The sequence below is a fragment of the Engystomops pustulosus genome, chromosome 7, assembly GCF_040894005.1.
Source record: "Engystomops pustulosus chromosome 7, aEngPut4.maternal, whole genome shotgun sequence".
Taxonomy (NCBI): Eukaryota; Metazoa; Chordata; class Amphibia; order Anura; family Leptodactylidae; genus Engystomops; species Engystomops pustulosus.
Window position 1 is genome coordinate 4,876,549 of NC_092417.1, and position 24,186 is coordinate 4,900,734.

General features: G+C 46.1%; 1 protein-coding gene across 1 annotated transcript in view; it reads right to left on the reverse strand.

The window, feature by feature from the left end:
• Nucleotides 1–24,186, reverse strand: part of LOC140069148 (NACHT, LRR and PYD domains-containing protein 12-like) — an 82,645-nt gene that overhangs the window by 6,489 nt on the left and 51,970 nt on the right. Inside the window, exons 7-8 of the mRNA XM_072114522.1 lie at nt 6,798–6,959; nt 367–537 (exon numbers count right to left, since the gene is read on the reverse strand). Coding sequence (XP_071970623.1) covers nt 367–537; nt 6,798–6,959 — 333 coding nt within the window. The remainder of the gene's footprint in view (nt 1–366; nt 538–6,797; nt 6,960–24,186) is intronic.

The window sequence follows — 24,186 nt, forward strand, 5'->3', positions numbered from 1 at the left end:
TAATGTCTCCTACTATACACATCTCTTATACTCACTCTAATGTCCCCTCCTGTACACATCTCTTATACTCACAGCAATGTCTCCTCCTGTACACATCTCTTATACTCACAGTAATGTCTCCTCCTGTACACCTCTCTTATACTCACAGTAATGTTCCCTCCTGTACACATCTCTTATACTCACAGTAATGTCTCCTCCTGTACACATCTCTTATACTCACAGCAATGTCTCCTACTATACACATCTCTTATACTCACTCTAATGTCCCCTCTTGTAAATATCATTTATACTCACAGTAATGTCTCCTTCTGTACACATCTCTTATAATCACAGTAATGTTTCCTCCTGTCCATCTTTAATACTCACAGTAATTGCTCTATCCTGCAGGATGGACTAGACAGAGATTCCAGCAAGTCACCCAGGTGTGGACCAGATAGATGGTTATCAGACAGGACAAGTCTCTTCAGGTTGGTTTTATTCCTTATGACAGATGCCAACTGCATACAGGACATTTCTGTGAGGTCATTACCTGCCAGACTATAAAATTTAAGAAGATGAGATGTGTGAGGTGTATGAGCAGACGATAAGATTAGATACTCAGTTCAAAAGACTGTATCACTTATTTTATGACTAGATGCACAGCTAAAAAAACATACATGTACACTCACATATGTTTATACAATCACACACAGTTTTATACATATTTACATTTACACTCACATTTACAGTTCAACATTCATACACACAAATTTATACAAACTTACATGCACACACACATCTATGCGCTCATATATACCCTTATACATACAGTATATACACTCACCGGCCACTTTATTAGGTACAATGGAGACAACGTGTGGAGGCAGCTATAAAGACGACGTGTGGAGGCTGCTATGGAGACAATTAAATTTGGATAATGCCTATATGTGGCAGTCCAAAAAAGTTTTCAAACCAGAGGAGCAGGTAGGTGGTCCTCCAGAAAAATTAAATAGATTGAGGGCCTGTATGTGGCACTCCCAAAAATTGTTTAAAACAGAGGACCGGGTAGGTGGCCCTCCAGAAAAATTAAATACATAGAGTACTATAGCTAGAGCCAGTTGGCCCTGGCAAAAAATAGCCAGTTTCCTCTGCTTTAGTGTACAAGGAGAAGGAGGAAAATGAGGAGGAGGAGTGCATACATTATTCAGGTTGAGCTTCTTTCACCTGGTGGAGAATGGAAGTCCTGAGAAATCCAGGCTTTATTCATCTTGATAAGCGTCAGCCTGTCAGTCGAAAGGCGTGTATGCTTATCGGTGATGATGCCACCAGCTGCACTGAAAACCCGCTCGAACATCACGCTAGCGGCAGGGCAGGCAAGAACCTCCAAATCGTACAGCGCCAGTTCGTGCCACATGTCCAGCTTTGAAACCCAGTAGTTGTAGTGAGCTGTGTGATCATTTAGGACGATAGTATGGTCAGCTACGTACTCCCTCACCATCTTTCTGTAAAGATCAGCCCTACTCTGCCGAGACTGGGGACAGGTGACAGTGTCTTGCTGGGGTGACATAAAACTGGCAAAGGCCTTGTAAAGCGTACCCCTGCCAGTGTTGGACAAGCTGCATGCTCGCCTACTCTCCCTCGCTACTTGTCCCGCAGAAGTACGCCCTCTGCCGCTAGTGCTGTCAGAAGGGAAATACTGTTTGAGCTTGTGCACCAGGGCCTGCTGGTATTCATGCATTCTCACACTCCTTTCCTCTCCAGGGATGAGAGTGGAAAGATTTTGCTTGTACCGTGGGTCCAGGAGAGTGAATACCCAGTAATCAGTGCTGGAATAAATTCTTTGAATGCGAGGGTCACGGTATAGGCAGCCTAGCATGAAATCTGCCATATGCGCCAGAGTACCAACACGCAAGAATTCACTCCCCTCACTGGCCTGACTCTCCATTTCCTCCTCCTCCAACTCCTCTTCTTCTGCCCATACACGCTGAACAGTGAAGGACTGAACAATGCTCCCCTCTTCTGTCTCGCCAACATTCTCCTCCTCTTCCTCCTCATCCTCCTCCGATATGCGCTGAGAAACAGACCTGAGGGTGCTTTGGCTATCAACAAGGGAATCTTCTTCCCCCGTCTCTTGTGACGAGCGCAAAGCTTCCGACTTCATGCTGACCAGAGAATTTTTCAACAGGCCAAGCAGCGGGATGGTGAGGCTGATGATGGCGGCATCGCCACTGACCATCTGTGTTGACTCCTCAAAGTTACTCAGCACATGACAGATATCAGACATCCACGTGCAATCCTCATTGTAGACTTGAGGAAGCTGACTGACCTGACTACCAGTTCTGGTGGAAGTTGACATCTGGCAGTCTACAATCGCTCTGCGCTGCTGGTAAACTCTGGATAACATGGTTAATGTTGAATTCCACCTCGTGGGCACGTCGCACAACAGTCGATGAGCGGGCAGTTGGAGGCGGCGCTGCGCTGCCCTGAGAGTGGCAGGATCTGTGCTGGACTTCATGAAATGCGCACAGATGCGGCGCACCTTCGTGAGCAAATCAGACAGATTGGGGTATGTCTTGAGGAAACGCTGAACTATGAGATTTAACACATGGGCCAGGCATGGCACATGTGTCAGTCTGCCGAGTTGCAGAGCCGCCACCAGCTTACGGCCGTTGTCACACACAACCATGCCTGGCTTCAGGTTCAGCGGTGCCAGCAACAGTTCAGTCTGCGCCATGATGCCCTGTAATAGCTCTTGGGCGGTGTGCCTTTTATCGCCTAGGCTCAGCAGTTTGAGCACCGCCTGCTGTCGCTTAGCGATGGCACTGCTGCTGTGCCTAGAGCTACCGACTGATGGCTCCATGCCCACGGATGGTAATTCGGAGGAGGAGGTGGAGGAGGGGTGGGAGGAGGCATAGTAGGCCTGAGAGACCTGGACCGAGGTAGGCCCCGCAATCCTCGGCGTCGGCAGTATATGACCAGCCCCAGGGTCAGACTCGGTTCCCAGCCTCCACCAAGTTAACCCAATGTGCCGTCAGCGATATATAGTGGCCCTGCCCGGCAGCACTCGTCCACGTGTCCGTGGTCAGGTGGACCTTGTCAGAAACGGCGTTGGTCAGGGCATGGATGATGTTGTCTGACACGTGCTGGTGCAGGGCTAAGACGGCACATCGGGAAAAGTAGTGGCGGCTGGGGACCGAATACCGAGGGGCGGCCGCCGCCATGAGGTTTCGAAAGGACTCGGTCTCTACCAGCCTATAGGGCAGCATCTCCAGGCTAAGCAGTTTGGAGATGTGGACGTTGAGGGCTTGGGCGTGTGGTTGGGTTGCACTATACTTCCTTTTGCGCTCCAGCGTCTGGGGTATGGAGAGCTGAACGCTGGTGGATGCTGTGGAGGATCGTGAAGGCGAAGATGGGGTTTTCGCACGGGAGGTGTTTGGGCCGGGGTCATGGGCAGGGGGCTGACTAGCAGATGACACAGTGGTGTGCCCGGCCGGAGGTGAATGGGTTTGGTGCCTTTGAGTGGGGTGTTTAGCATTCATATGCCTGCGCATACTGGTGGTAGTTAAGCTAGTAGTGGTGGAACCCCTGCTGATCCTGGTTTGGCACAGGTTGCACACCACAGTCCGTCGGTCATCCGGTGTTTCTTTAAAGAACCTCCAGACTTCTGAAAATCTAGCCCTCGCCACGGGAGCTTGACTACGTGAAACATTTGGCGCTGATGCACCAGCTCTGGCCCTGCCTCTCCGTCTGGCCCCTGCACTGCCTCTTCCAACCTGTTCTGGTATAGGACTCGCCTCCGTCTCAGAAGCACTGTGTTCACCCGGCCTATCAACCCAGCTTGGGTCTGTCACCTCATCATCCTCCGATCCCTCAGTCTGCTCCCCCCTCGGACTTCCTGCCCTGACAACAACTTCACCACTGTCTGACAACCGTGTCTCCTCATCGTCCGACACCTCTTTACACACTTCTTCCACTACATCAATAATGTCATCATCACCCACAGACTGCGACCGGTGGAAAACCTGGGCATCGGAAAAGAGCTCAGCAGCAACCGGACAAGTGGTTTGTGACTCTGGGAAGGGTCCAGAAAACAGTTCCTCAGAGTATGCCGGTTCAAATGCCAAATTTTCCTGGGAGGGGGCAGACTGGGGGGAAGGAGGCTGAGCTGGAGGAGTGCTGATTTCAGTGACTTGGGTGGACTGCGTGGAAGACTGACTGGTGGACAAATGGCTAGAAGCATTGTCAGCAATCCACGACATCACCTCTTCACACTGTTCTGGCCTCAACAGTGCTCTACCACGAGTCCCAGTAACTTCAGACATGAACCTAGGGAGTGTAGCTCTGCGGCGTTCCCCTGCTCCCTCATCAGCAGGTGGTGTCTCACCCCGGCCAGGACCACGGCCTCTGACCCCTGCAGTAGTTGGACGCCCACGTCCTCTACCCCTAGCCCGCGGGTTCAACATTTTCAAAATTAAAGTGTAAACTGTAAATTTTTTTTTTTTTTTAAACAAAACGATGCTATCCTATTGCTATGGCTAGTTTCTAACCTACACTGACAGCACACAACTGGATTTTGTGCTGTGCCTGATGACTTTGAGCTATAAAAAAAAAATAAACGTAAAAAAAATAAATGAGCAGACTCATTCAAATCAAACCCCTAATAAATTGTCCCACTTCGGTGTTTGAGATGTGTGTGTCACTAAGAGCTAAATATAATGTTCCCAAGTCTCCCTGCAAATTCCTCACAATATGGTACTAGATGCACTACTAGTGCCACCAAGGCCAGCCACAAGCAAATCAACAAAAAATTAAATATATAACGCTATTGTAGGCCTAAGTAAGCCGTTGGGGTTCTCCTATGGCTATTTTCTAGCCTACAGTGAAAGTACACTGCTTTGCCAGATGACTTTGAGTTATAAAAGTAAATAAACGTAAAAAAAAAAAAAAAAAAATCAGCAGACTCTGCCTAATTCAAATCAAACCCCTAATAAATTGTCCCACTTCGGTGTTTGAGGTGGATATGCGTGTCACTAAGAGCTAAACACAACGGTAGCAAGTCTCCCTGCAAATTCCTCACAATATGGTACTAGCTGCACTACTAGTGCCAGCAAGCCCAGCCACAAGCAAACAAAAAAAAATATATATATAACGCTATTGTAGCCCTAAGAAGGGCTGTTGGGTTCTTGTAGAATCACTCCTGCCTAACAGTAAGCTAATAGAACACCCTAACGCTTTCCCTGACCAGCAGCAACTCTCTCCCTAGCGCCATCCAGACACAGAATGATCCGAGCAGCGCGGGCAGGGGCTAGTATATCCAAGGGTCACCTGATCAGGCCAGCCAACCACTGCTATCGACGTGTAAGGGTACCACGTCATGCTGGGTGGAGTGCAGAGTCTCCTGGCTTGTGATTGGCTCTGTTTCTGGCAGCCAAAAATCGGTGGGAGATGCCATTTTCTCGAGCTGGCGAAATACTCGTCCGAGCAACGAGCAGTTTCGAGTACACTAATGCTCCAACCAGCATCAAGCTCGGACGAGTGTGTTCGCTCATCTCTAATCACATGTAGCAGAGTTATGATAAGGGAATGTGAGAAGATCTGGTTAGATGGTAATTATCCTGTAGCAGTTGATATTGTCCTGGTGATTATAGTGTTGGTGAATGTATCTATTATATATAAGATGCCAATCATCTCCGCTCTTTCCTGATGTTCTCATGGAAACCTTTTGTCATTCGATAACTTTGTTTATGGCAATTTAATAAAACTTACTGTATTATATTTGTTGTGCGATAAACAACTCTCTATATTTTTGTGTAAAAAACATAAGAAGAGGTGCGGGCGGCACAGTGAAACAACCGGATTAGGATCCAGACGGGTGCAGGCTCTATGGGCACGACTCAAGGCACCAGGGTAATCCAAAGAAAACAGCAGGAGAGCAGCACTCCGTGACGTTCAAAATTTATTCATACATTCACCAATGGCAGTACAGTGCAACGTTTCGGCTCGCTCCATGTAGCCATTTTCAACCAGATGCTCTCCTGCTGGTTTTTTTTTTGTGTAAAAATCTGTATAAAATATTCAATTCTCTTCCGTCATTTATGTTTTGGCCCCGGAAGCTTCGGCAGGTATTTATATATTTGGCGCAGGGCGGCGCTGGGAATGTGCTATAATTTTCAGTGGGATGTAAGTTTGTGGCTCCCTATTTATGAAGGTGAAATAGACCTCCCCAGACTCGCTTTCAGCAGCTCTAATTGTGCGCCAAACATGGCGGCAAAAACCAAGTCAAGAAAATAGAAAAAGTGTTGGATTCACAAGTTGCACCATCATTTTATGCCCCCCCCAAAAAATCCAAGTCATTAGTGTCGGCAAAGTACCGATATTGTCCATTGTGCCCCATAATTATATATATACAGGACCATCAGTACACAGGGCATTTACTAGGTGGAAATTAGTATAAAGTCTACCCCGGCAGGTATCAGATCACTGATTGGATGATTACACTACTTGGTCACTTACCCGGGCTCTGTAGGTGGTTTCCAATATATTTCTACATAATTTAAAAATCTATTTCCTGCATGTGACATAATCCGTGTCCCTCTTTCACCCCCCGCTGCAGGGTAAAGCAGGTTCCCCCATTGCACGGGGTTAGACTATGTTTAGAAGGTTTTCTATGGGATGATGGAAGCTTTATCCTGCATCTTTCCAGTCTTTTTCCTTTTCACAGTCTGATATGTCGGCCATAACAGGTGCTGGATAGGCTGGTGGGGTTACAGTAACACTTGCTTCATATGCTGTATATATAGTGCATGGTATATACTTACCGTAATGTCTCTATACTACCGGACAGAGCTTCCAGCAAGAGACTGAAGTCCCGACCAGACAGACGGTTATGAGACAGGTCCAGTAACCTCAGGCCCGGATTATTCCTCATCATAGAAGCCAACGGGACGCTGGACGTGTCTGGGAGATTATTACCAACCAACCTATAAGAATAAGGAATGTATCAGCAGAGAGTATCACACATGAAAGGATTAGATACACTAAGGCCCCCCCCCACCTATGCCGAAATGGCAAGGTCCTCCATCCCCATTGGAGACCCCTGTCAGTGATAATAACAGTGCTTGATGAAACCCAGTGCTGTTGCTGTAGTGAAAGCCGTCAATAACATCTGTGTCATTAAGACGCTGATGCAATTGATACATTGGGGCAAATTTACTTATTTTTTTCAATTTTCTGAAGTGGCTTTTACAGAGGCCTAAAAATGGTGCCTAAAACTCTCAATGAATGTGGTAAATTTCATTTCAGGTGCAAATTACTCCTATATCCTGGCATAGACAGATGAATACATCTCCCCCAGTAACTGTGACAGACGTGAAGCTTCCCGGTACACGTCAACATGATTATAGTGATGACTAGAGATGAGCGAACATGCTCGTCCGAGCTTGATGCTCGGTCGAGCATTAGCGTACTCGAAACTGCTCGTTGCTCGGACGAATACTTCGCCCGCTCGAGAAAATGGCAGCTCCCGCCGTTTTGCTTTTTGGCGGCCAGAAACAGAGCCAATCACAAGCCAGGAGACTCTGCACTCCACCCAGCATGACGTGGTACCCTTACACGTAGATAGCAGTGGTTGGCTGGCCAGATCAGGTGACCCTGGGATAGACTAGCCGCTGCCCGCGCTGCTCGGATCATTCTCTGTCTGGATGCCGCTAGGGAGAGAGCTGCTGCTGGTCAGGGAAAGCGTTAGGGTGTTCTATTAGCTTACTGTTAGGCAGGAGTGATTCTCCAAGAACCCAACAGCCCTTCTTAGGGCTACAATAACGTTCTACTTTTTTTTTTTTTTATTTGCAGCTAGTACCATATTGTGAGGAATTTGCAGGGGGACTTGCTACCGTTGTGTTTAGCTCTTAGTGGCACACATATCCACCTCAAACACCAAAGTGGGAAAATTTAGTAGGGGTTGGATTTCAATTAGGCACAGTCTGCCATTTGTCCTTTTTTATTTTACGTTTATTTTGTTTAATAACTCAGTGTCATCTCATCTGGCATAGTAGTGTGCTTTGATACTTGGCTAGAAAATAGCCATAGGAGAATCCAAACGGCTTACTTACGCCTACAGTAGCGTTATATATTTGATTTCTGGTTGATCTGCTGGTGGCTGTACTTGCTGCAGTGCATCTACTAGCCAATTGTGAGCAATTTGTAGTGAGACTTGCGACCGCTGTGTTTTGCGCTTTGTGACGCACATATCCATAGCAAAGACCGAAGTGGGAAAATTTTGTAGGGGTTGGATTTCAATTAGGCACTAACTCAGTGTCATCTCATCTGGCATAGTAGTGTGCTTTGATACTTGGCTAGAAAATAACCATAGCAATAGGATAGCATCGTTTGGTTTTAAAAACTCAAAAAAAAACAAAAAACACAAAAAAAAAAAAAAAAACACAAAAAAAAGTAAAAAAAAAATAAAGTTATAACTCTCATTTTAAAAATGTTTAACCCGAGGGCTAGGGGTAGAGGACGAGGGCGGGGACGTGGGCGTCCAACTACTGCAGGGGTCAGAGGCCGTGGTCCTGGCCGGGGTGAGACACCACCTGCTTATGAGGGAGCAGGGGAACGCCGCAGAGCTACACTCCCTAGGTTCATGTCTGAAGTTACTGGGACTCGTGGTAGAGCACTGTTGAGGCCAGAACAGTGCAAACAGGTGATGTCGTGGATTGCTGACAATGCTTCGAGCAATTTGTCCACCAGTCAGTCTTCCACGCAGTCCACCCATGTCACCGAAATCGGCACTCCTCCAGCTCCTGCACCTCAGCCTCCTCCCTCCCAGGAAAATTTGGCATTTGAACCGGCATACTCTGAGGAACTGTTTTCTGGACCCTTCCCACAGTCACAAACCACTTGTCCGGTTGCTGCTGAGCAATTTTCCGATGCCCAGGTTTTCCACCAGTCACAGTCTGTGGGTGATGATGACCTTCTTGACGTAGTGGAAGAAGTGTGTAAAGAGGTGTCCGACGATGAGGAGACACGGTTGTCAGACAGTGGGGAAGTTGTTGTCAGGGCAGGAAGTCCGAGGTGGGAGCAGACTGAGGGATCGGAGGATGATGAGGTGACAGACCCAAGCTGGGTTGAGAGGCCGGGTGAACACAGTGCTTCTGAGACGGAGGAGAGTCCTCGACCAGAACAGGTTGGAAGAGGCAGTGGTGGGGCCAGACGGAGAGGCAGGGCCAGAGCTGGTGCATCAGCGCCAAATGTGTCAACTAGTGAAGCTCCCGTGGCGAGGGCTCTTGCGGCGAGGGCTAGATTTTCAGACGTCTGGAGGTTCTTTAAGGAAACACCGGATGACCGACGGACTGTGGTGTGCAACATTTGCCAAACCAGGCTCAGCAGGGGTTCCACCACTACTAGCTTAACTACCACCAGTATGCGCAGGCATATGAATGCTAAACACCCCACTCAGTGGCAACAAGCCCGTTCACCTCCGGCCGTGCACACCACTGCTCCTTCCCCTGTGTCAGCTGCTAGTCAGCCCCCTGCCCAGGACCCTGCCACAAAAACCCCATCGTCGCCTCCACAGCATCCACCAGCGTTCAGCTCTCCATACCCCAGACGCTGGAGCGGAAACGCAAATATAGTGCAACCCACCCGCACGCCCAAGCCCTTAATGTGCACATCTCCAGATTGCTTAGCCTGGAGATGCTGCCCTATAGGCTAGTAGAGACCGAGGCCTTTCGCAACCTCATGGCGGCGGCCGCCCCTCGGTATTCGGTCCCCAGCCGCCACTACTTTTCCCGATGTGCCGTCCCAGCCCTGCACCAGCACGTAGGAAAGTTTTTGGAATTTTAAAACCAGTTGATTGGTCGCGCTGCTTGTTGCATAATATTTTTGTGAGAATCTTAGTGATGCAGATGGTTAGCAATTGGTCTGCAGACTCAATTAAATTTGTAAAAACAGCATTTAATACATCAAGAGTTTAAAGTGCAAAGTTTCAGTATAAAAGTAAGTGGACAATGCGTTTCGGGGCGGGATTGGCCCCTTCTTCAGGTCCGATGATTCTGTAATATGTAAAAATTGTACATGGTAGCTATAGTCGTTACATTTAAAATCTTATTATTAACATATATTGGTAACAAATAGATAATAAACATCAGTCAGTACATAAAAAGTCAGAGACATTAGTTGTAGATGTACATATGGTCGGTATTAAAAGAATAATAATAAAAGCGGAGGATCACATAAATCAAATAAATTAATTGATGATTCTTACATAGACCATTTGAATAAGTAGCTTCATAAGGGTAGACATACAAAAAATTTTTTAAGAATATACAAATTTTAAAGATACGATCTTATTGGATGTGTATATATATATATATCACACATGTATCACATATATATCACAAGGTGTACAGAAATAAGACTAACCTCTCTATGCTTTAGATTGATTGCTGGTGTGGGGGGAAAGAAGGAAGGGGGAAGTTGACATATGTTAGATAAACGTTGTAGGTGTACCGGTAAAATGGGAGAATTATTACATTAATTTACTAAATGACTGACCTCTTATGCTGGAGGGTAGGAAGAGGGCAACTGAGCGTGAAGTGACCAATAATGAAAGGTAACTTAAGAAACTGGGGGTGTAAAAATAAATAAGTTGAATTAGCATTATGGGAGGGGGCAAAACTTTGAAAAGAGCTTGTGGAGAAAAAACTCACTCAGTAGTCCGTCTGTCCCGGCCGGCAGCAGCTGTGAGAATGATCTCTGCCGGTGACGGGCGGGGGTTTTTTATAGTATAGGAGGAGAGATGCGCATGCGCAGTTCGTGCGACACTATGCAGCGATCTGCGCCTGCGTGGGTTACGGAGCTCTGCAGGTAATCTGCGCCTACATGAATAACGGGACTGTGTCACGATGTAAAGAGGCTGATTAAGTTACCTAATTAGAGGGGATGGATTGAATATATGATTAGATCAGATTAAAATGTAACGGGAATTGAGTAGTTATGTTGTCCGGTGAGTACATAAAGTAGGGGGAAGGGAAGGAATGATTAGCTGTCAGCAGAAATGGGTCAAGACAAGGTTAGTGAGATGGAGAAATAGTGTAACGGTGAGGAGGTTATTAATAGCAGATGTCATGAGAAATGGGTATAAGGAAACTGAAGTGGTCTTGTGTCGGGTTCTAGATATGAGCTGATGGAGATTGGTTTCTTGGCTTAGATCTTCTCTATTGATTCATTAAGGCCGAAAGGGCTCATTGTGTTCAATTTAAAAATCCAAAAATTTTCCCTTTTGATAAGTTGCTCTGATCTATTAGGATGACATTTTGGGATTTGTTCAATTACGCTTACCCTGGCTAGGGAGAGATCCTTATTATGATGGAATTTAAAGTGCCTGGAGACACTATGCAAAAGGTAACCCGCTTTTGTCTTGCTGCGGTGGGCATTGATTCTCTCCCTAAAAGGTTGGGTTGTGCGCCCGACATATTGAAGAGAGCAGGGGCATACTAATAGATAGACGACGTGGTCTGAGGAGCAGTTGACATAGGACTGTATGGGGAAGGTTTCGGAGGTAGTATGGGACATAAATGTTAGAGCTTTGTGTTGCATAATTGGGCAGGTAAGGCATCTTGGGCTATTACATCTGTAAGAGCCCTTGAGTGATGGGAACAAGGTGTCTCTCTGAGGGTTAAGGACCTGTTTTTTTGAGGTAGGTCGCATCTTGGTAGGTGCCAGGAGTGTTTTTAGGGTCGGAGCTCGTTTGAATGTGAGCATGGGGTTCTTAGAAAGAACCTTCGCCAGGTAGGGATCTTGTTGTAATATTGGCCAATGTTTTTGCAAGACTGATCTAATTGTCGAGTGGTCAGATGAGTAGGTAGTAATGAAGTTAAGGGGTCGGTTTGTTTCTGATTCAGAAGTTTTACGGGATGGGAGTAAACATTCTTCCTGAGTGAGGTTATTCGCCCTTTGAAAGGCGTCCTTGATGATTTTGAGGGGGTATCCTTTTTGTGTGAAACGTTCTTTCAGAATGCCTGACTGTTCCTTGTATGTGGGTTTATGGGAACAATTTTTCCGTATCCGTTTGAACTGACTGTACGGAATGTTATTCAGCCATTTCCTGTGGTGTGAGCTGGAGTATTCCAGAAAGCTATTGACGTCAACGGTTTTGAAAAATGTTTCTGTTGTTAGGGTTGTTCCAGTAGGGTCCAAGGAGATTAGTAGATCCAAATATTCAATACGAATAGGTGAGGAGTTCAGGGTAAGTGTAATACCCCATGAGTTGGTATTAATGATCCGTAAGAAGTCCTCGGCCTCCTGTTCAGTGCCATCCCAGATTAAAAAGAGATCATCGATGTATCGTTTGAACATCTTGATCTTACTGTTGTAATCTGGATTACCAGTGATAAAGTTCCTCTCGAATTCCCCCATAAATAGGTTCGCGTAACTTGGGGCGAACTTAGTCCCCATTGCCGTTCCCCTTTTTTGAGAGTATATGGAGGTTTGGAAGGAGAAGATGTTATGGTTTAGTATGAAGTGAATGCTCTGGAGTAAAAAATCGATCTGTTGCGGTGGCATTTTTTGATCTCTCTGTAGGACTTGCAGGATTGCTTGTAAGCCTAAATTGTGGGAAATGTTGGTATAGAGTGAGGTGACATCCATTGTTATCATGTAGAATGTGGGTTCCCATTTGAAATCTTTGAGTTGTAAAATAAGTTCTGTCGAGTCTCTCAGGTAGGTTGGTAGGAGTTTGACATAGCCCTGGAGTAGGGTGTCAACATATTCTGAAAGATTGGAAGTCAAGGAGTTTATGTCTGAGATTATTGGGCGACCTGGTGGGTGAGTGGGATTTTTATGGATCTTTGGTAGGTAATAAAAAATAGCTGTCCTCGGGTTTTTGGGGAGGAGATATTGATATTCCTTTTTATTGATGATGCCGGATTGATGGGCATCATTGAGCAGTGTGGTATTCCTTTTTATTTTTATTTTTATTTTTATTTTTTTTTTTACTACGAGGACCCCAAACAGGATAATACTACGAAGCTTACCACACTGCTCAATGATGCCCATCAATCCGGCATCATCAATAAAAAGGAATATCAATATCTCCTCCCCAAAAACCCGAGGACAGCTATTTTTTATTACCTACCAAAGATCCATAAAAATCCCACTCACCCACCAGGTCGCCCGATAATCTCAGGCATAAACTCCTTGACTTCCAATCTTTCAGAATATGTTGACACCCTACTCCAGGGCTATGTCAAACTCCTACCAACCTACCTGAGAGACTCGACAGAACTTATTTTACAACTCAAAGATTTCAAATGGGAACCCACATTCTACATGATAACAATGGATGTCACCTCACTCTATACCAACATTTCCCACAATTTAGGCTTACAAGCAATCCTGCAATTCCTACAGAGAGATCAAAAAATGCCACCGCAACAGATCGATTTTTTACTCCAGAGCATTCACTTCATACTAAACCATAACATCTTCTCCTTCCAAACCTCCATATACTCTCAAAAAAGGGGAACGGCAATGGGGACTAAGTTCGCCCCAAGTTACGCGAACCTATTTATGGGGGAATTCGAGAGGAACTTTATCACTGGTAATCCAGATTACAACAGTAAGATCAAGATGTTCAAACGATACATCGATGATCTCTTTTTAATCTGGGATGGCACTGAACAGGAGGCCGAGGACTTCTTACGGATCATTAATACCAACTCATGGGGTATTACACTTACCCTGAACTCCTCACCTATTCGTATTGAATATTTGGATCTACTAATCTCCTTGGACCCTACTGGAACAACCCTAACAACAGAAACATTTTTCAAAACGATTGACGTCAATAGCTTTCTGGAATACTCCAGCTCACACCACAGGAAATGGCTGAATAACATTCCGTACAGTCAGTTCAAACGGATACGGAAAAATTGTTCCCATAAACCCACATACAAGGAACAGTCAGGCATTCTGAAAGAACGTTTCACACAAAAAGGATACCCCCTCAAAATCATCAAGGACGCCTTTCAAAGGGCGAATAACCTCACTCAGGAAGAATGTTTACTCCCATCCCGTAAAACTTCTGAATCAGAAACAAACCGACCCCTTAACTTCATTACTACCTACTCATCTGACCACTCGACAATTAGATCAGTCTTGCAAAAACATTGGCCAATATTACAACAAGATCCCTACCTGGCGAAGGTTCTTTCTAAGAACCCCATGCTCACATTCAAACGAGCTCCGACCCTAAAAACACTCCTGGCACCTACCAAGATGCGACCTACCTCAAAAAAACAGGTCCTTAACCCTCAGAGAGACACCTTGTTCCCATCACTCAAGGGCTCTTACAGATGTAATAGCCCAAGATGCCTTACCTGCCCAATTATGCAACACAAAGCTCTAACATTTATGTCCCATACTACCTCCGAAACCTTCCCCATACAGTCCTATGTCAACTGCTCCTCAGACCACGTCGTCTATCTATTAGTATGCCCCTGCTCTCTTCAATATGTCGGGCGCACAACCCAACCTTTTAGGGAGAGAATCAATGCCCACCGCAGCAAGACAAAAGCGGGTTACCTTTTGCATAGTGTCTCCAGGCACTTTAAATTCCATCATAATAAGGATCTCTCCCTAGCCAGGGTAAGCGTAATTGAACAAATCCCAAAATGTCATCCTAATAGATCAGAGCAACTTATCAAAAGGGAAAATTTTTGGATTTTTAAATTGAACACAATGAGCCCTTTCGGCCTTAATGAATCAATAGAGAAGATCTAAGCCAAGAAACCAATCTCCATCAGCTCATATCTAGAACCCGACACAAGACCACTTCAGTTTCCTTATACCCATTTCTCATGACATCTGCTATTAATAACCTCCTCACCGTTACACTATTTCTCCATCTCACTAACCTTGTCTTGACCCATTTCTGCTGACAGCTAATCATTCCTTCCCTTCCCCCTACTTTATGTACTCACCGGACAACATAACTACTCAATTCCCGTTACATTTTAATCTGATCTAATCATATATTCAATCCATCCCCTCTAATTAGGTAACTTAATCAGCCTCTTTACATCGTGACACAGTCCCGTTATTCATGTAGGCGCAGATTACCTGCAGAGCTCCGTAACCCACGCAGGCGCAGATCGCTGCATAGTGTCGCACGAACTGCGCATGCGCATCTCTCCTCCTATACTATAAAAAACCCCCGCCCGTCACCGGCAGAGATCATTCTCACAGCTGCTGCCGGCCGGGACAGACAGACTACTGAGTGAGTTTTTTCTCCACAAGCTCTTTTCAAAGTTTTGCCCCCTCCCATAATGCTAATTCAACTTATTTATTTTTACACCCCCAGTTTCTTAAGTTACCTTTCATTATTGGTCACTTCACGCTCAGTTGCCCTCTTCCTACCCTCCAGCATAAGAGGTCAGTCATTTAGTAAATTAATGTAATAATTCTCCCATTTTACCGGTACACCTATAACGTTTATCTAACATATGTCAACTTCCCCCTTCCTTCTTTCCCCCCACACCAGCAATCAATCTAAAGCATAGAGAGGTTAGTCTTATTTCTGTACACCTTGTGATATATATGTGATACATGTGTGATATATATATATATACACATCCAATAAGATCGTATCTTTAAAATTTGTATATTCTTAAAAAAATTTTTGTATGTCTACCCTTATGAAGCTACTTATTCAAATGGTCTATGTAAGAATCATCAATTAATTTATTTGATTTATGTGATCCTCCGCTTTTATTATTATTCTTTTAATACCGACCATATGTACATCTACAACTAATGTCTCTGACTTTTTATGTACTGACTGATGTTTATTATCTATTTGTTACCAATATATGTTAATAATAAGATTTTAAATGTAACGACTATAGCTACCATGTACAATTTTTACATATTACAGAATCATCGGACCTGAAGAAGGGGCCAATCCCGCCCCGAAACGCGTTGTCCACTTACTTTTATACTGAAACTTTGCACTTTAAACTCTTGATGTATTAAATGCTGTTTTTACAAATTTAATTGAGTCTGCAGACCAATTGCTAACCATCTGCATCACTAAGATTCTCACAAAAATATTATGCAACAAGCAGCGCGACCAATCAACTGGTTTTAAAATTCCAAAAACTTTCCTATGTACATCTGGCCGTAACGCCTGACAACCAGAGGACGCAGCAGCTTCACCCACCACAAAAAAACCCCATTGTGCTACATTCTGGATCATACACACCGATAGTTACATCCCCCATCTACCTGTCACTATCCGGTACATAACATCTCTCTTATATATGGAGCGCGGTATCACCCTTTAATGAATCATCTGCACCAGCACGTGTCAGACAACATCACCCGTGCCCTGACCAACGCCGTTTCTGACAAGGTCCACCTGACCACGGACACGTGGACGAGTGCTGCCGGGCAGGGCCACTATATATCGCTGACGGCACATTGGGTTAACTTGGTGGAGGCTGGGACCGAGTCTGACCCTGCGGCTGGTCATATACTGCCGACGCCGAGGATTGCGGGGCCTACCTCGGTCCAGGTGTTTCAGGCCTACTATGCCTCCTCCTCCTCCCACCCCTCCTCCACCTCCTCCTCCGAACTACCATCCGTGGGCACGGCGCCATCAGTCGGTAGCTCTAGGCACAGCAGCAGTGCCGTCGCTAAGCGACAGCAGGCGCTGCTCAAACTGCTGAGCCTAGGCGATAAAAGGCACACCGCCCAAGAGCTATTACAGGGCATCACGGCGCAGACTGATCTGTGGCTGGCACCGCTGAACCTGAAGCCAGGCATGGTTGTGTGTGACAACGGCCGTAACCTGGTGGCGGCTCTGCAACTCGGCAGACTGACACATGTGCCATGCCTGGCCCATGTGTTAAATCTGATAGTTCAGCGTTTCCTCAAGACATACCCCAATCTGTCTGATTTGCTCACGAAGGTGCGCCGCATCTGTGCGCATTTCAGGAAGTCCAGCACAGATGCTGCCACTCTCAGGGCAGCGCAGCGCCGCCTCCAACTGCCCGCTCACCGACTGTTGTGCGACGTGCCCACGAGGTGGAATTCAACATTAACCATGTTATCCAGAGTTTACCAGCAGCGCAGAGCGATTGTAGACTGCCAGATGTCAACTTCCACCAGAACTGGTAGTCAGGTCAGTCAGCTTCCTCAAGTCTACAATGAGGAGTGGACGTGGATGTCTGATATCTGTCAGGTGCTGAGTAACTTTGAGGAGTCAACACAGATGGTCAGTGGCGATGCCGCCATCATCAGCCTCACCATCCCGCTGCTTGGCCTGTTGAAAAACTCTCTGATCAGCATGAAGTCGGAAGCTTTGCGCTCGTCACAAGAGACGGGGGAAGAAGATTCCCTTGTTGATAGCCAAAGCACCCTCAGGTCTGTTTCTCAGCGCATATCGGAGGAGGTGGAGGTGGAGGAGGATGAGGAGGAAGAGGAGGAGAATGTTGGCGAGACACAAGAGGGGACCATTGTTGAGTCCTTCACTGTTCAGCGTGTATGGGCAGAAGAAGAGGAGTTGGAGGAGTTGGAGGAGGAGGAAATGGACAGTCAGGCCAGTGAGGGGAGTGAATTCTTACGCGTTGGTACTCTGGCGCATATGGCAGATTTCATGCTAGGCTGCCTATCCCGTGACCCTCGCGTTCAAAGAATTTATTCCAGCACCGATTACTGGGTGTTCACTCTCCTGGACCCACGGTACAAGCAAAATCTTTCCACTCTCATCCCTGCAGAGGAAAGGAGTGTGAGAATGCATGAATACCAGCAGGCCCTGGTGCACAAGCTGAAACAGTATTTCCCTTCTGACAGCGCTAGCGGCAGAGTGCGTAGTTCTGCGGGACAAGTAGCGAGGGAGAGTAGGCGAGCAGGCAGCTTGTCCAGCACTGGCAAGGGTACGCTTTACAAGGCTTTTGCCAGCTTTATGTCACCCCAGCAAGACACTGTCACCTGTCCCCAGTCTCGGCAGAGTAGGGCTGATCTTTACAGAAAGATGGTGAGGGAGTACGTAGCTGACCATACCATCGTCCTAAATGATCACACAGCTCCCTACAACTACTGGGTTTCAAAGCTGGACATGTGGCACGAACTGGCGCTGTATGCCTTGGAGGTTCTTGCCTGCCCTGCCGCTAGCGTCTTGTCCGAGCGGGTTTTCAGTGCAGCTGGTGGCATCATCTCCGATAAGCGTACACGCCTGTCGACTGACAGCGCTGACAGGCTGACGCTTATTAAGATGAATAAAGCCTGGATTTCTCATAATTTCCAATCTCCACCAGGTGAAGGAAGCTCAACCTGAATAATTGATCCACTCCTCCTCCTCCTCATTTTCCTCCTTCTCCTCCTCTTTGTACAGTAAAGCAGAGGAAACTGGCGATTTTTTGACAGGGCCCACTGGCTCTAGCTATAGTACTTTATGCATTTAATTTTTCTGGAGGGCCACCTACCCGGTCCTCTGTTTTAAACAATTTTTGGGAGTGCCACATACAGGCACTCAATGTATTCCATTTTTCTGGAGGGCCACCTACCCGGTCCTCTGTTTTAAACAATTTTTGGGAGTGCCACATACAGGCACTCAATCTATTCAATTTTTCTGGAGGGCCACCTACCTGCTCCTCTGGTTTGAAAAATTTTTGGGACTGCCACATACAGGCACTATCCAAATTAAATTGTCTCCATAGCAGCCTCCACACGTTGTCTCCATTGCTACCTCCAAAAGTCGTCCATATAGCTGCCTCCATACATCGTCCCTTTATCAAACGAGGTGTGTCAGGCAGAAATTTGGGTTGTTTTCATGGATTACACATCAAAGTTGTTAACGTTGTCGCCACCCTGCTGTGTTATCCACAAAATATACTGGCAAACTTTTATCATTTACCAATATTATTTCAGCGCTTCTTGCGCATCTGTTTACATTCCCCTCACCCGGCATATCCTAAACTTATAAGAACGCTACTACACTTGATCTTATACAAAAGGTTCTTAGAAGTGCTGTTTGGGGAGTAGCCTAGAGACAGGGGCTTGGATTGGCGAAAGCTCGCCTGGCAGCGGAGCGCCAGCTCCATGCGCTTCTTGCGCATCTGTTTACATTCCCCTCACCCGCCATATCCCAAACTTATAAGAACGCTACTACACTTAACTTGGTGCAGGCTGGGACCGAGTCTGACCCTGGGGCTGGTCATATACTGCCGACGCAGAGAATTGCGGGGCCTACCTCGGTCCAGGTCTCAAAGGCCTACTACACCTCCTCCCACCCCTCCTCCTCCTCCGAATTACCATCCGTGGGCATGGCGCCATCAGTCGGTAGCTCTAGGCACAGCAGCAGTGCCATCGCTAAGCGACAGCAGGCGGTGCTCAAACTGCTGAGCCTAGGTGATAAAAGGCACACCGCCCAAGAGCTATTACAGGGCATTCCACATCAAAGTTGTTAACTTTGTCGCCACCCTGCTGTGTAATCCACAAAATATACTTGCAAACTTTTATCATTTACGGATATTATTTCAGCGCTTCTTGCGCATCTGTTTACATTCCCCTCACCCGCCATATCCTAAACTTATAAGAACGCTACTACACTTGATCTTATACAAAAGGTTCTTAGAAGTGCTGTTTGGGGAGTAGCCTAGAGACAGGGGCTTGGATTGGCGAAAGCTCGCCTGGCAGCGGAGCGCCAGCTCCATGCCAAGATCCAACTAACATAGTTTTAACTGCAGCACCTTTAATCTACTACTAGTTGACTGCCTCCATACATGGTCCCCTTATCAAACGAGCTGTGTCAGGCAGAATTTTGGGTTGTTTTCATGGCTTCCACATCAAACTTGTTAACTTTGTCGCCACCCTGCTGTGTAATCCCCAAAATATACTGGCAAACTTTTAGCATGTACCGATATTATTTGAGCGCTTCTTGCTCACCTCCTTTGGTTCCTCTCTGCCACCCATTGGTTTGAAGCCTGAGTCCAATTAGGGTATGTCGCCATGCCACTCTCTAGCCTGCTGCCGCTGCCTCTGCATGCCATCCCCTATAGTGTCAGGGTCAATTATTGGATGTTTTAGATGCTATCTAGCTTCATTCTGTCACTCTGTCATGGCCATGCTGTTGCCCATAATTTTGGCATAATGGTGCGATTAAGCAGCCTCAGAGGCATCCATGCATGCTGCCCCTGCTGTTTCCTGTCCATTTCCGTGGTGTTTCCATCCTTTTCTGAGGTTCCCAGGTGTTTGGCCAAGCTTCCCTGTGCAGAGCCTTGGTCCCCTTGAAAAATGCTCGAGTCTCCCATTGACTTCAATGGGGTTCGTTATTCGAGACGAGCACTCGAGCATCGGGAAAAGTTCGTCTCGAATAACGAGTACCCGAGCATTTTAGTGTTCGCTCATCTCTAGTGATGACATCACCACCATGGGATGACATCATGACACTGCCGCTCATCCGGTTTCTGTCTGGTAAGAAGACAAAGGAGGATTCAGGAGACAGAGGTGGCAGCCACAGTGCGAGGACACAAGAGGTGGTCAGGGGCCTCTATTGAAGCAACATATAGAGTAATTAAGGGCAATGTGTATAATAATAATAAAAGGGAACCAAATATAAAAAAGAAAAATGAAAGAGGTTGTTTAGTGAGGCTGCAGTCACAGACCGTGTGACATGTAACAAGTTATGGAGGTTAAAGTGGTGGAACCTGCAAGGATCACAAGAACCGGTGAATGTTGTTCCAACAGATCCATAGAGCGGCTGCTCACAGATCCAGATCTCTATGGCGCTGGCAGATAGTGGAGCACAGTACACAGTGCACACAGCCACCAGCAGGAATCCCAGGACACCAGGGCTAATTCTATAATACCCCAACATAAATGCCCCAACATTGCCCTAAGTCCCCCCTGCAGCCCGTGCACCGGAAGAGCGGGAAGGAGAAAGAGATTCCTTTAGTCTTCACCGTCTCCGCTGCCACTAGTTCCCTCATCCGAGTCTCCTGCCCTATAGGCGATATTTCCGTGTAGCAGCGGTCTCCAGGGACTCACATTACAGCCGCACTGCCAGGAAACAGTCACAATACTGACCGCAAAATTCTTCTAAAAGAGATTTCATTATTCTCAAAAATCAAGTCAATAAAAAGGAAAAAATTATAAAATCTGCAAAAACACTTTACAAAGAGTCACACGCTGCGCGCTCCTACCCGTCTCCTTCCGGGGCTTGTACTCTTCTCCTCCCTACATTATCCTATACATAAAAACTAATATAATCCATACATCAATGCTATAAATAAAGTATAATTACATATATAAAGTGCATGAAACTACCACAAACACCTAATGTACAGATTATTCCCACCTTACATATCACATATCACAGCCTCCCAATATCATCGTACACATATATAACGTCCCAGCCGCAGGTGACTGCAGTGCAGCGTGTGATACAGTGTATTCTAGAATAAATGTCATCTATAAAAAGCGTTTTCTTTATACAATTCATTATCATATTGTGATTCTCATTCTCACAAAATAAGTAAACAGCAAGAATATTTCCCTAAAAACCAAATTATAATGCAAAAAGTACTACATATCCTCCTTATAGCTAAAACTTTATGCAAACGATGTCTGTATTACACAAAGTGTTTCATTTCAAAGTCGCCATTTAAGCCTAAAGATCCGAAAACCTTCTCTTCTACTCTGAGCTTCAAAAATAGCTTCACCGCTCCAATTCTGCTCAACTTCCTCTAATACAAGACATTGGGGGTCATTTACTAAGGGCCCGATTCGCGTTTTCCCGACGTGTTACCCGAATATTTCCGATTTGCGCCGATTTTCTCTGAATTGCCCCGGGATTTTGGCGCACGCGATCGGCGCCGGGATGCGCGTGACGGAAATCGGGGGGCGTGGCCGAACGAAAACCCGACGTATTCGGAAAAACTGCCGCATTTAAAAACCGAAAATGTGTCGCTTGGGAAGCGCTTACCTTCACCTGGTCCAGCACGGTGTATTCCGGCGCGTTCAGATGATTTTCAGTGTAGCAGCGCCACCTGGTGGACGGCGGAGGAACTACTTTCATAAATCCCGTCCGGAACTGAATCCAGAGCAGAGAACGCGCCGCTGGATCGCGAACGGACCGGGTAAGTAAATCTGCCCCACTTTGTACCATATGGATCGCTATTATGAAATGTATTATAATGTATGGGTAGTTAGTGATCACTTTTCTCTTTTTTAATATTTCTAAAATGTTCATTCATCCTAGTTATCAATGTCTGACCTGTCCTCCTAATGTATCTTAAAGAACACCTGTCATCAGGTCTCTGCCACTAGTCCTGTCACCTCTACCTGTTGGAGCAGCTCACAAGGATCCCATCCCAGCCTTTATCTAGTTATTTCATACATTATTCATTGTAAAATCATCTTTTCTTTATCATGTAAATGAGGCTGGTCACATGGTCAGAGGCAGTGATGTCCTTTTGTGGCTACAAACAAAAGGTAGTTACTGTTGCGGTGGGTCTAGATGCAACATCTGCAAATTCATTCCTAAAAAAACTTCCTTCGTTTCTGCAACTACTAATATTTCCTACCAGATCAAAACGTATATGAATTGTGAGACGTGGCATGTAGTCTATCTTATACACTGTACCAAATGTTCCCTCCAGTATGTGGGCTGTACGGTCAGCGAGCATGTAACAGGGGCAAATCCTACCACTATCTCTAGCTCACGTAATCTATCTGGTATCTCGAGACATTTTAAGGATAAACACGCCGGGGTCATGAGTGGAATGATAGTGACGGCCATTGAGCATGTCACACGCCCAAATAGAGGAGGCAACTGGAAAAAATTACTATTAATGCGAGAAGCTTTCTGGATTCTAAATCTGGACACTCGCTTTCCCAAGGGATTAAATCATAAACAGGATTTGTTATACATATATTGACATAATCATATCTACTGCACAAATACTTGCATGTAATCGTTAACATTACTTGTTAACATTTTTGTAAACATCACCTGTTATCATCCACACTAACGAGCTAAGGGCACACCTCCTACAGGGTGTGGTACTCCCACGCCGGAAGTCCGCTTGTGCATACTGCATCCACTCTCATTTAAGTCTGGAGCGAGACACAGCAACTTAGGTATGATTAAGGACTAACAAACTATAGTCTGAAACGCGTTACCGCTGTATTTTTTGGTCGGTCCTGTGCGATTACCATTCATGTTACTTCCATGTTGTTCTACTATTGGAATTTTTCCTCTGTTTTTTAAAGGATATGAAGAATACATTTTTGGACATGTTTTAACAGCGAGTCTTTTTCCTTTGGATCTATCGGATGTTGAATGCTGGATTCCCTTCCTTTGCTTTTTGCCATTGTTTGTTTCTATATACCTGACCCTGGATTTCCGGACCAGCGTCACAGGGATTCCTTCTGCACCCGACCAGATCACTCCACTTGCAAGATTGAAACCAACTGTGGGTGAGCCGTTACCGTAAATTTTTTTCTTTGATTTAGTAATGTCACCCCTGTTCCCCCTCCCCTCTCCTCCCCCTGCTCAGGTCTGTGTGTAATGTATAGTAAAGCATTGCTGGTGTCTGTGCTTTATCTGCTGACATGCTGCATCCTCCCATACATATGTGAGAGACACAGACATCAGCTACACAAGTACCTGACATGTTCTTCTATAACATGGCTGCCTGGAGCTGCTGTATCTCTCCTATACACACACAGGGGGCGTGGCCACCAGCACCAGGAAGCACATGGAGGAGCCATTATATCTCACACCATTATACAGGCTGTCAGTCATGTGTATAGGAGTATCTCATACACACAGGCTGCAGGGGCCGCCAGCACCAGGAAGCACATGGAGGAGCCATTACACCATTATGCCTCACATCATTATACAAACTGTCAATCATGTGTATAGGAGTATCTCATACACACACAGGCTGCAGGGGGCGCCAGCACCAGGAAGCACATGGAGGAGCCATTACACCATTATATCTCACACCATTATACAGGCTGTCAGTCATGTGTATAAGAGTATCTCATACACACACAGGCTGCAGGGGGCGCCAGCACCAGGAAGCACATGGAGGAGCCATTACACTATTATACCTCACATCATTATACAGGCTGTCAAACATGTGTATAGGAGTATCTCATGCACACAGGCTGCAGGGGCCGCCAGCACCAGGAAGCACATGG